General features: G+C 38.3%; 1 protein-coding gene and 1 pseudogene across 1 annotated transcript; one reads left to right on the top strand and one right to left on the bottom strand.

Moving 5' to 3' along the window:
• Positions 1 to 109: 109 nt before the first annotated feature.
• LOC140942857 (uncharacterized) lies at positions 110 to 11,295 on the bottom strand. Its single transcript, XM_073391870.1, has 3 exons — positions 9,048 to 11,295; positions 4,123 to 4,237; positions 110 to 3,428 (listed from the first exon to the last, which is right to left on the bottom strand). Exons 1-3 carry the CDS (start codon positions 11,162 to 11,164, stop codon positions 3,039 to 3,041), a joined length of 2,622 nt encoding a protein of 873 aa, XP_073247971.1. The 5' UTR covers positions 11,165 to 11,295; the 3' UTR covers positions 110 to 3,038.
• A 729-nt stretch (positions 11,296 to 12,024) lies between these two features.
• Positions 12,025 to 12,918, top strand: LOC140944813 (uncharacterized; annotated as a pseudogene).
• The last annotated feature ends 951 nt before the right edge of the window (positions 12,919 to 13,869 follow it).

The following is a 13,869-nucleotide window of genomic DNA, read 5'->3' as shown; positions in this document are numbered from 1 at the left end:
TCTACCCAGAATTTTTGGATATTTCTTGGTTTACCCATTTGTGAAATTTATTCTTTTATACCCATGGGAAATCAGTCAGAACTTGTAAAATAGAATGAAACCAAAAACATCAATGTAACAATGTTCAAACATTATTTAATATTAATTTTTGCCTTCATTGGATGACAATATCAAAAACCTAACTATACATAACAGATTTAATGGTACATGTCAAACTTCACAAAAATATGGCTATTATTTTCCTTTTATTTATGACAAAGCTACATGGCAATGAAAGTCTTAAATAAGAGTTGTTGGATTAGAATTGCAATGGAAGCAATGCACAATATTTAAGGTTCCTATCATAATAAGAAATTCAGCTGTTTCAAAAATAATTCTTTGCATTTTCTGGCCACGCAAAAGGAATAAAATGTTGTTAACCTGAGTGCTGTTGAAGGTGAAAGGTATAATAAATTATACTTCCACTTGAAATGATATTAAGGTGTGAAAAAATCTGATGGTGGTGGTAAAATAACTTTTGAAGCATTTGGCAGACAAAGCATGCTCGGTCTGGTGAAATTTTTTAACCATACATTACTATTTAGCAAAACTGTATTCTTTTCCTGTAGTATGGCCCCACCCTCTTTGAAATAATAAAAACCCCTGATTTGCCAAGCACCAAGTACACATAGGTCGGGGTGTTTCAAAAAGGCTATTTTAAAAGTGGCAAAGGATACTTGGTATGAAATCTACTTCAATTTAGCTAATGTTATAGGGATGAAAAATTTGCTGGAGCCATGAAGCTCACAAATTTGTTTTCTCATTGACCTTTGAAATCACTCCTGCTGTTGTTTTTAAAGCTACATGAGGGGACATTGGGTCACATTTGTCTATTGTTTTGTTGACTTATTAAACAAGCTGTTCCGAAAGCCTTGAGCAACCCAAAAACTGCTGGGTTTTGCCTGTAATTAACCATCAGATCCTTTCTTCAATTCACTGATGATACACTAGCCTGAGTAAACAGCTGACATTCCACAATGCCACCACTGGTTTCCCTTCAAAATGACGTCTGAGAAACGAGCGCAGAAAGTCCACTACCCAGGTCTGGGTAGTGCTTCTGATTGGCTGAAGCATGTCTCTCACACGACACGACCAATCAGAAGCAATACCAAGGATTTAATGGAGCCGAAACCAATTGTGGAATAGCACGCATTTTACGCATCCTACTGATGAACAGTTGCCACATGTTATATATTTTTTAGCTACTACTTATAATTTGCAGTCTGTCCACTTTGAAGATCTGGGTAGTGATGCATCGTCAGTATGGAATTTCTGCGCTTGTTTCTAAGATGTTATTTTGTGGAAACAAGTGGTGGTGTCGGGAAATCTTTGTTATCTCATGTCAATGATACTCTGACTGACTGCCAGACTACAATGCTCTTCAATAAATCAAATTGTTATTTTCTTTTTTTCAAATACTGGAAGGGCTGTGCTCTGGCAGAGCCCGGTGGCCCCTGGCGCTCAACTTTTGCTCTTGGGTGACTAGAAAAAATTAGTTTTTTCATACAAATCATATGCTGGGCACCCTAGATTTAACAGTTTCAGAACATTGGGCACCCTTCAATTTTCCTTCGAGCACAGCCTTGACTACTGGTTGCATGGTCTGTGTTTTGGAAAAATATTTATTGTGTTAACTAACTAATGCTAATGTATGGCCACTTCCACATGAGTCCATTAAGTTTAAAAATGTACGCAAACCTACACTGTATGCATTCACAGCTTTTATTACATTGTAGAGGTTGAAGAAGTTCTGCTTGTTATTTGACACAAAAACATACTTGGACCTTGGACTGTCTAAGAATCAAGCTAATGAAAGAGACGTGTTTTCGCCTACAATTAGGGTTATGGTGGGCCGTAGAAATGGGCAGCTGCTGGTACGATAAGACAGGGTTACACATATGATGAAACTAAAAAGGGTGTCAGATTTTAGTTATTATGATACAATAGCTATAATACAATGTTTCAAGTTAATAGCATGCAGGTCTTCAACAATTTCCCTCTAACACTAAGTGTTAAAAGTGTAACCAAACAGCCTGCAAAAACAGTCTTCACTCTTCACTCTTCACTCCTCACCGCTAGGGACATTTTGCAGAAGAGACCTCTGCACCTCAACAACAGAGATTTCATAGTGACGACAAAAAATCACTCTGGAATCTGGTGGGCAGTTCAGATTGGTTAACGCATCAATTATACAAAACAGTCATTATTTGTTTTGCTGTAGCTCATTTGCAGAAGAACTCAAAATTTTACCATACTAGGCTAGGAGGAACATTAACTCAAACAAATTTACATTATTTTCCCTATGACTACCAGATTAATAAATTATTATGTAAACTTTGATTTATGTCATCAATACTGAATTTCTGTCGTTTAGGCGCACACATCCCTCCTGCAAAATGTTCCTTGTGGGGAGGACTGACGTGAGACAGCGGTATTTGTTGGCTATTAACCAAACTGAACAACTGAATAGAGATTTGCACCACAGGAGAACAGCACCAAACAGTTTTATGAAGTTTAAAATGAATTTCAGATAAGTTGGAAAATCACCAACATCACTTTTAAATATTATTATACCAGACATGACATGCTGTCTGAATTGGACTGATATGCACATAGCATCCTACTGAAGTGGCTTTTGTGTCTAATGTTAATTCTGTACACACGTATGATGAATATACTACAATTGCCTAAATATTAACTCAACACTGACAGAAATGTTTTGTTAATATTTTTATAATATCTCTCTCCCTCTATATATATATATAGAAAGGGAAACTCAGTTCTATCCCAAGATAAGCTATTTTACAACTTTTAATTTACTGAGTATTAACATGCATGAAAAAGGGCCATAAAATACAAATAGCCGGCATATAGCTTAATACAGCAGCAATGCTACAACAACATGTAACTAAGCTAACAAGACATGAACTATCATTTCTGCCTGGTTCTACACAGCATGCAATAAAGGGCAAAGTTACTATAATACCGTATGCTAAATTTCACGCCTGTGAGTAAATTTTTTGAGAAACTACATCTTTCCAAAGGCCTTGAATCTCTTCAACATATTCTCTGGCATTTCTCTCTTCTTGAAGAAGCTGCTGTTCCAGTTCTAACAGCTCATCAGTGTTCTGCGCTACCTGACAACTGTCATCATATACCATGCTTCCTGGCACAGCCATGGCCTTTAGTGACGCTGACATGTTAGCAGTGTACCTTGTGTGATTGAAGACTTCAGACAATGAACTCACACAGTTCAACGTGGAACTTGACACCTTGTGCCCCACAAGAATTTGCTCATTAACCGATGTGCTTCCCATCAATCTTGTAAAACAGTAAGGCACCCGACCCTTGGAAACATTTTGAAGACTGACTGGTTCATCAGTAGATGCCTGCAACAAACAACACATGAATTAACATTAAAAATATAAATGTGCAAGCCCATAAAATTTGCTTAGGTTTAAAAAGGGAACTACTTACAAGGCTAAAAATATATATACATCTATTAGTTAGTGCATACTCTGCATGGCCAAGCTTCAGCATACTTTTTTCATCAGAAAAGTTAGCAGTGCTATCTTTGCTATCTTTATTTATTACGGATCGCAAAATGATAAAACTTCGAAAACATGATAACTTGTTTCCACCACTACCACATTCTTGCTAAAACTCATGGTAGAAGGACTACGACTATCACGTTTCGCTACCAAAATGACCCTGGCTCATGCGTGAGCACTTCTAAGTAATGAGAAAATCTCATACTCGTAGTCGTCCTTGTCTAAGAATCTTAAGGTGTCTATTGGTTCTCAAACAGCGGGCCAGTACAATGACACTGCCACAACATAGTCAGCCAGTGGCCTTTAAAATTAATGCAGTATTTTAATGTGGCTAAATGTAATTTAGGCAAGGTTAGTCTCGAACTAATGCTGCCAGCGGTTCGCCCAGTTTGCACATGATCTGTGGGGGTGCCCCTTTGGAGTTTGCAGGGGCAAACCACATACAGCCTTGCTCTCTAGCGATCGTTGCGATCAGTGCTTTTGTGAGCGAATCTTTGCAGATTCATCAGCTAGCAAATAAAAGACTACTCACCTCATCACAAACAAGATCACAGAGAGATGCAAGCTTAGCACCCAAACCCTGGGCTGGTTGCCTCAATGCTGCCACAATTGGCTTTGGAAAGTCTATCATAACCTGAGCCAAATATCTAGAAAGAAAACAAAACAAAAATTTACAAAATCATTAACCTTGTCACCTTGTACCAAAACATAAGCAATCAACATTTACATAATCCCCCCCCCCGCTACCCACCCACCCACCCACCCACCCACCCACCCACACACCCACCCACCCACACACCCACACACCCACACACCCACACACCCACACACCCACACACCCACACACCCACACACCCACACACCCACACACCCACACACCCACACACACACACACACACACACACACACACACACACACACACACACACACACACACACACACAATGTTAGTATGGTGAGACTGACAGAGGTAATGAATTATACGGACCTTAAGATGAGAGGATGGCGACAGCAGCGAAAATGTCATGTAAAAACTGAATTGGTGTTTTTTCAATCTTCATAGCAATTATTTCAATGAGGTCATTTACTTTGTCAAATGTAGGCAAACTCTTCTCGAGTTGAATTCCTAAGAACCATACAAGTCCAGAAAGAGAAAGAAAATTCTGTGGTGGCTTGTTTATGCCCTCCTTAAAATGTGAATTTAGGCATTTTCACATTGTAATTGTACAGTAATGGCAAAGAAATGTGCAAAAAGGGTGTGCTGAACGTTGTTGTTTTGCTTATAAAACCTATTGCTTTTTTGATGTTCTCGTTGCTGTCGCTGTCATCAGACAATATAACAGTAACAAAGCCCCACTGGTTATTCCTTCATGTCCTAATGTCAACCTGTATTCTCCAAAAAAATTCATAGAAAATGATCTGAAAGGAAATGAAAATTACTTCAAGTATTAAATACATCAAGCATGAGACACAGTGTTTTATCACTGGATGAAAAACTGAAAAGAGAGTTGAAAATACTTTTCACAGCTGAGTATTTTTTAATGTGGCTAAATTTAATTTAGATGAGGTTAAACATGAGACAATGCTGGCCAGCAGTCTCCACCACTAATCGTATGTGGAGCGGTCTTGCGGTTTAGCAGGGTCTAAGTGCTTTTACATCGCTTTCGCAGGAGTCAATCATTTTGCACACGTTGCTTTTGTGTGCAGTAGTTATAGTTGTTTTTTGACAAACTTTGAGGTGTTTCATCTGGTGATGAAACACTATGTCGCATGCTTGATATTACTTCTCAACCAAAATGGTTTTAGAAAGACAAATTAAGGATGCAAAAATGAGCCGTTTTTCATCTGATTTCCAAACAGTCATGAAACAATAATTTCCTTTGTACTTTCTTTATGCATAATTAATGACTTTGAGAAGTAAGCAGGAAGTTTGAGTTAACCGATGCTAAAATTGCAGTAAATGTATGAAGGAATCCAGAGAAAATCAATTTTTGCGATGTTCAGGTTAGCAAGGGTTTAAGTTATTGGAAGTTGATTGACATCACAACTTGAAAAGTTACAACATTACAAGTTTGTTTAGTTGTAATGTACATACTGGTATTTTTTAAATCTGTTGAGTTATCCTTATCACACCAATCTATAGAGTGAGGGCTACAAGTTTACAAGTGCAAAGCATTATTATGGGAAGTTTCTCGGTGTTGCAGACGGGTGCAATCAACAAATGACTTAACCCTTTGAGTCCCAATGGTGACCGACATCAATTTTCTCCTAACCATATCCATCGATTGTCAAGAGAATTAATAAAATGATCACCTAAGAGAAAATGCCTTGCTCTTTTACCAAATTCTCTCAACACATTCTTTAAGAAAATGTATAGAGATCAGTTTGGAGAATTTGTATGTGGATATTGGGGCTTAAAGGGTTAAAAAAAAAAACATTGAAGACACTGAACTATAACCACAACATAAAACTGAACCACCAATGGTTTCCCCAACACCAAGGAAATATCCTATTATGTAATCCACTCATGACACAAAGTTTTTGTCCATCTACAGAATATTTTCTGGTCATTAACAACATAAACAAGAGTTGTGTGGACACAAATTTACATTGGAAAGTCACCCAAACTCAGTCCTGCACCCATACACCCATACTAGTACCTTAACATCTCTAATAAGTTGAAGAAATGTGTTGTGATAATAAAAAATTATGCTTTCATCCTGATTCAGAAAAAATACATTCAGTCATTATGTTATTTGTATTTATCACTGGCATTTTGTCATCTCCACTTAAGTGCACTGGAAAATTTTAACATATCTGTGTATGTTACATTCCTAAAATACAAAATAAAGAGTATCCTATATCTATATTTGCCTCGAATAATAAAAAAAGATTTCTATACAATGTTCCAGAGAACTTAAAGAACTAATAATATTCAACAGATGCTAGAAGGGACTTTTTACTATATCAGAAACAGATGCGTTGGAAATATTGAAAAAGGCCTAAATATTGTAGAAGATGTGGAATAGGAGAAAAAAAATGACTTGGTTCTATAATCTTCTCAGTGCTCTTCTTCAAGTTTATGAACATAAATTATTTCAGAATCCCTCCAAGAATAAAGGAAATTCAAAATCTTTCTTGTTTTCCTCAAAGGTAAAACCACCTGTTGTTTAGTTGCCAAGGTAACATAACTTAAACAAGTACTGTACTTATTCAAATCTGAAGGTCTTAGGTGTAAAACTCCTGTTTCAAGTAGTTTTAGCAAGAGTTTCATTGGAAGACAGGTACCAGAAAAACTGACTTATCCCCACTGCTCTTGGAGTATTGCCAATTATTTTTCAGAAAAGAAAAGAGCCACTTTCTTATTAATTTCAGAAAACCTCTTGAAAAAACATCTCCAATTTTGCAATATCTTTTACATGAAACCTCAATTCTATCAGCATAAAATACAGCCCTGGGGCTAGTTGTTCAAAAGTTGGATAGTGCTATCCATCGGATAACTCACTATCCACTGGATAGTGCAATTGATTGGTTTCTGGTGGATAGCGCTATCCATTTTTTGAACAACTGGGGCCAGATGGTGTGAACAGAGTGCGTCCTACAACATTCTGAAGAGGTGTTAGTGTAAAGCTGGTTTGATGCAATTGCATTGTACATCCTTGTATTTTTAGGTTAAATGCGTTAAGTAAGTGCATTGTGCATCACCTAAAATTTATGGACAAGACTGTTGTGGGAAATGCCTGAGCTATTTAAACACAAGTTAAGACTAGCCTTAGTACAGTTGTGTCAATATTTTTCCCCTTTGTAGGCAATGTAATATTCTGTACTGTTGCATCTTGTTGTTGTTACAGTACAGGCCAGGAAAGCTGCAGCATTACACATTTTTTTTGCATTTAAATCTGCCATATTGCACACAATTTACACAAGAGAAACCTGAGAAATATGCATGTAAAAAAGTCCATGCAAAAATACTTGGGAAAATACACACAAATTTTCGGAAGCGGTTAAATGTAACACATAGACTGCAAGTATTAATATGAAAATTTTCATCTTTGGCTAGATTTGCCACATGTACACTGCACGAGAGCGCCAAGGGCACAAGGGATACTGAAATCTGTAAAGCAATTCAATGCAGGACGATTTCTAAATAATTGTTCAAACATAAGCACCAGTACATAAAACAGAAAGTAGATTCTGAAGTTTTTATGGGTTGAGCCCTTCACTTTACCTTGATGAGGCTAACAAAGAAAACCATGTGATACATCTTACTCTCTTTGTTTTTAGAGCAGCTATACACAAAGAAACACTCAAAACCCTTGAGTGAACTTCAAACAGTGTAGCACATGGAAAACATCTCCAAACTTCTCTCAAAATACATGAATCACTTGAGATTTACCAAAACAATTTGTTGGCACAAAACAGTCCTGAAAAAAGGTTCCATTTTAACCAGTAGAAAATATTAAACGAGGTAAGCGAACTAAGTGAAATCCCAAACCTTAGCTTCTTTCACAGCTTGCATTAAACAGTTTTGTCTTTCTTGCTTTTGACTTTATTACACATATTCTTCTTTTCTTTTTCTTTCCTTTCTACTTATTATCTGTAATATTTGATTTGTAATTATAGAATAATTAATTTGGCACGCCACGAGTGACGACTAGTGTTTTTGGCTAACTGCGTGTCAAGAAATTGTACAGGCAATATTATGATAATAAATATCTTGTCTTTTGTAATTTTAAGTTTTATGGAAATGAGACACTACGAAAAACTGAGAAAATGCACTGTGAGGGAAGAACAGTGTTTTCAGAGTTCTTGTGAGCTATCTCAGAGATCATGAAAATATTACCAGAACTTGCCAATCAGGTGGAAACTTCATAATTATATGGAAAACATTGTCTACTTCAGTTTTGAAATCAAAAAGTCAAAATGACTGTATTACAACTCCATAGTAAATCACTTTTGGCCAACCAGACCTGGAACAACTTGTTTGTTTACATGTACTTTATAAATGGCTTTTAAATAGGCTACAAGTGGACTACTGTTTGTAGAAAGACCACTACATTATTGAATGTGCACCTACTATTAACACTTAAATTTGTACCCAGGTTGCTTATTTGATTTTCTGAGCCGAAACGAAGGGGGGGTGGAATGCAAACTTTAAGGGTGGAGAGGAGTAGGAGCATATTTCAAGCTTAAACTCAAATCTTGAAAGTTGTGGTTACTTGGCCCAGAAAGCTGCTGTGTTTACAGTCATGTTTAAATTCAAGGTTGAGGTTTCAGTTGTATTACAGAAAATATGATAACAAATCAAAATGGACGTTTCCTAGGTATTAACTTCGCTTTCATTAGATGTTGATTTTATACTTGGCTGTGAGTCCCAAAAAAATTATTGGGATGTTCAAGCAACAGGCCCCTGGGCACAAATATGAGTATTTCCTTGAAATCTCAATGACAGCATACCTGATCTTATCCACATCTTTACGATAGCGTCGAGGTTCCTCCTCACAAGGTACGTCGATAAGATCATTTAACTCAATGCCACAGAAAGTGTCATCTCCAAGGCCACTTATAACAACAAATTCTGATTCATCGGTTGCCGCATCTTCCAGCACAAGAGTGAGAGAGTCTACAATTCTCTGGTTAATCTTTCTTCGCTTGCTTGATGATCGACTAATCGTTACATGTAGATAATCATCCAATCTCTGAACTGACACCTCTTTACAAATAGACTGTTTTTCACAAGATGGCAATTCCTCAATAGATGCACAAGTGTCTTGATTGCCAGCATCATCTCGCAATAATTGAAAATGCACATCCTCAGCGGATGCCAATCTGTCAATTTCAGACTGGTTCTGATGAAAGTGAATTAAATCATCCTTCCAATAAGCTTTGTATGCAAGTCTGCTTAAAACAGTCGCTTCCTGGCACTCGTGGCCAAGGAAACACTTGAAGTCAAGCTCATAATCAACTAACTCATTTGAAGGTGCCCAAGAGCTTGTACCATCCTTCCACTGAACTAAATACTCATAAGTCCCTGATAAATTTCTCCTCATTCCAAGAATTCTATCAGCTTTGTTTCTCCTTCGACGTTTGAGAGGAACATCAGAGGTTTGCTCAGTTTCCTCCACCAGGTCAAATTCATTGTCAGTTGTATCACCTTGATTTCTTACCTGTAGAGTTTTCTTAACATTATTCACAGCTTTACGTTTCAGCTTGTGAGCCACAGCGTTCTTCTTCAATGCAGTAGCTGCAAGAGGATTCTTATCTCCCTTTCGTTGCAACTTTAATTTCTTTAACTTACGTTTCAACACAGGCCCTCTGGCCTTTTCCTCGTCCTCGTCCGTAAAGCGAAATGCGTCTCCTTCAATCCTGTGTTCGTCAATAAATTGTTCAGGTTTCGGCTTCGGTGGACGGCCACGTTTTCGCTTCACCTCCTTTCCGGAAGATAGAATGCCACAACCGTTCACCTTAACAAACTTTGACTTAACCTTCGTCATGTCTTTTTCCGGTGACTGTAATAAACACTCCAGTGATTTCTTAGAAGGCTTCAACAACGAGCGTTTACCGGTAGCTTTCAAAATAGGCCGCACCCAAGGTTTTTTAACGCCATTTTGTGTCCTGACTATCTCGTGTTTTGTTTCGCAACTTTCTAACAATTTCTTCGGTGGCCGACCTCTTCTCCTGGGAGTTGATGGCGCCAACTCACAATCATCGCTGCTCGACGAAAGGCAGTTATTTTGCAACTTGCGTATACCTTTCGACAGTTTTCTTTTCTTCCAAAATTTTGAAGTTGAAGGTGACGCGAGAGATGCTTTCGTGGCACTTGTAGCACAATTGCCATGTGGCGAAGGACTGTCAACTGAATGAAACTTCGTCAACAGTGCAAGATTTTTAGAAGGCCTTCCTCTCCGTGACTTTTTCGGAGGTATTTCGTCAGAGTTCGAAGTCTCCGAATCTAATTCAAGATCATTCAACGTTCCATTCACGCAAACAGATTCACTTGGTTGACTGCGAGAGTTATTGGAATATGTTGACAAAGAAGCAGCCACGCCAGACGTCGAAGCAAGGTCAATTCCGATTTCACACTCGAAGTCTGTCCTGTCTCCATTTTTCCTTTTTGGCGACATTACACGTCCTTTCGTTTTATGATTCTTTAAAAAATCACAAGAGTCTCTATCCAAAGATTTTGTTCTACCATTCTTACACAATGTCGTGCTCCTACGACGCGAAGAATCTGATAATAGACGCTTTCTTTTCTTCGACGAATGGAACTTCCTCTTCGTGTTCGCATCGTCCGAATCCGACTCTAAATAACGAGCGGGTGTTTTTAGAGTCCTTCCACCATGAGTAACCAAAGGAGGATTAGGCCCTAAACCTTTAAAAGTGAACTCTCTTCTACGGTCGCCCGTATTCTTTGTGTGATGGTCTGGCGGCCATTTAATGCCATTCAAACAATTGTCCTCACTGTCCAAACTTCTTACGCTTGATTTCTCTAAAGGTGGCTCGGAATTCGAAGTTAAAATCATGTCCATGTCTTCGTCCCGAGTTGGGCTAGCCGTTAAATCATCTATTCGCATAACTTACGTCCACCATAAGCGGAAATCTCGCTTCAAAATACAAGAAGCGGAGACAAATAAAACTTTTTTCTATTATTGAATGGTGCACGCTATCTGCGGCTACGAGCGCCTGCGCCATTATTTAAATTCCCCCGCATGAGTAAACTAAGCTTTCTGCTGACCATCACTTATTGCAGATGCAGCTAAACCACGACAACCACCCCTTGATCTACAGCTCAATGTCGTCAGCCATATATTTCCCAAGCTTAACAAAAAATTCAAGAGAAACATTTGCACAAGTACACAAAGACATTTTTCTCAGACTTACGAATTACTTGACTCCTTGCCCTCCTTTAATATACCTGAGCTGCACGAGCAACTCATAAGCAACTCACGAGTTTCTAAGTAGAAAAATTGTAAACTGATCCGCAGGGACCGATCATTACACACTATGGAGAGTGGGGAAGGGAAAAAACAAGGGAGTGGGGGCTCAGAATAATTAGAATGGGGGGTCATCTTGTTGTTGTTTGCATAGAAGAGGAAACGTCTAAAAAGAGTGGAATAATTTCAAAGATCCTTTAACGGGAATAAGGTTAAGAGGAATATTAACCCGGCAGAAAAAAGAACGACAAAAGCAACACTTCTGGCTTATTGTCTTCTTAAAATCTATAGAATTTTGACACTGATGAATACCAATACTCAGTTTGGATGGAATACATATCCACCTAACATGACCTAACAGAAGTTTGTCAAGTTTTTTAAAAAAGTCTAAAAACTTGTTTTGTCAGTAATCTTAAATTGAATCTCGAATTGAAGCTTTATTGTGTGTTACTAATGATGAGATATCCTGAGATAACATAGAGCGTACGCCCGGTGTTTGGGAGGTCAGGGTTCGAATCCTGTCGGGGACTCAGATTTTTTCTTTGTCTGACGCTCGTGACATGCTGATCATTTCATTTTCACAACAATCTTCCAGCCTCTGGCCTGTTATCGAATACAGTGGAAGACAGGATCTGACCTAAGAAAAACATCATGAAGATAATTTGTGTAGGTATAGGAAAAACTGGTACTACATCCATCTCCAAAGCTCTGCGTCATCTTGGATACACTTTCTTTGACTGGGAAGAGCAAGTATTTGATTTCCAAGACCACTGGGTTGATGTTTTCCAAAATGGCGCCCAGTTAGATGTGAAGAGAGTCTACCAACATGGTGACGCGATCGTCGACGCTTCCGGAAATTTTTTCTGGGTGGAAATACTGGAAATACTGGAAGCTTATCCTGATAGTAAAGTGATTTAAGCGAAAGAGAAGAAGATTCTTGGTTGAAGAGTCTGGTCAATCAACTTCAAGTCTTCGAGGCAGTGATATCTCGCAGGTTTTTGGCTGTTCTTTCCCCAACTTCAAGAAAACAGATCTTTATTCTTTATTCTCATTTGACCGCTATTCTTGGCTCTGCAAACCCCAAGTCGGCTTGTGTCTTGCGTAAGCGATGTCGCAGGCACAACCATCGCGTTAAGTCACTTGTTTCACCAGAGAAGCTGTTGGTGTACAACGTGAAGCAAGGTTGGAAACCGTTGTGTGATTTCTTGGGCTGCGAGATTCCAACAGTTACCTCAGTCCCGCATGAGAATATCAAAGGCGAAATCGCTGAAGTTCCTTTGTTTGAGACAAGCTCTGGTCGGCAGGTAATAATGGAGATCCAGAGAGCTCCTATTGTAATCCTTTCCGTTATCGTAGTTATTGTAGGTTCATTTTTTGTCTTTTTCTATGATTAACTGTGAGTGTAATTGCAACCTTGCATGGCCAAGACATTAACGTCTTAATAAAAATGCATGCACTTCTAGCATCGTAAGAAAGCTAAAGGATTATTACTGAGTAGTCTGTGAGGAAGTGACGTCATCAAATCGTAAAGTCAAAATAGCGAGATTTTACGAATTCTTATTTACACTAGGTTGAAGATAAACAAAAAGTGAATCTTTGTACAAGTTTTCAATCCCGTAGCATGTTTCATTTCGAAAATACAGCAATTTGAACTTCCCAGTTATCACAGTGCGTGACACCAAAATAGGAATCCTGTCTCGTTGAAAAAAAGTATCTCCCCTTGATTTTCAGCAGTATAACCATTCCAAGTATTATAAGATATTTTTTATGCGCACGTATGCTAGTTCTCAAGTGAAAAGAAGGAACTTTTATAGAAAAGTGTACTCCAGATCTTTTTGTTGATTTTCGGCGGCCATATTGGTGCACCAAAACTGTGCACCAAGATGGCGTCTCCATACAAAGCTCTACAAAGGTGCGTGAAACGTTTCGGCAAATAACTCAGAAACTGTGGGCCACAAAGACCTGAGACTTGGACAAATTGTTTAAAAATTAGCCTTTTATAACATTTCATTTTCTTGGCTTCTTCCACTGGACGGTTTCCAATTTAAAGAATGTACTGAAAAGTCAGCGCTTAAGTCGTGCAATCTTGGTCCTTTACCCACCTCAGTAATGAAGAACTGTTTAGATATACTGTTGCCAGTAATAACGAAAATGTTTATTTTATCACTCTCTTCTGGAACCATGCCTGATGCACTCAAGATTGCTGAGCTCCTACCAGCCATAAAGAAACCTGATGCTGATTTTACGAACTTCTCTTTTTTTTATTTTCGTCCGAACTCGAATTTGAAAATGGTGTCCGAAGTCATTGAAAAGGCGGTGGCAGTACAGTTAATAGCCTGTGTTTA

Source organism: Porites lutea, chromosome 7 (genome assembly GCF_958299795.1).
Source record: "Porites lutea chromosome 7, jaPorLute2.1, whole genome shotgun sequence".
NCBI lineage: Eukaryota > Metazoa > Cnidaria > Anthozoa > Scleractinia > Poritidae > Porites > Porites lutea.
The sequence above is the reverse complement of the archived record's forward strand: the minus strand, read 5'-3'. Positions and strand labels throughout refer to the sequence as shown.

What these genes read in the sequence shown, in the direction of transcription:
- LOC140942857 (XM_073391870.1), bottom strand. Translation starts at nt 11,164, where the DNA reads ATGCGAATAGATGATTTAACGGCTAGCCCAACTCGGGACGAAGACATG. An exon ending in AAAGATGTGGATAAGATCAG is followed by an intron (nt 4,238 to 9,047) that starts GTATGCTGTCAT and finishes TTTTCTTTCTAG; the next exon opens with ATATTTGGCTCAGGTTATGA. An exon ending in GTGATCTTGTTTGTGATGAG is followed by an intron (nt 3,429 to 4,122) that starts GTGAGTAGTCTT and finishes TGTTTGTTGCAG; the next exon opens with GCATCTACTGATGAACCAGT.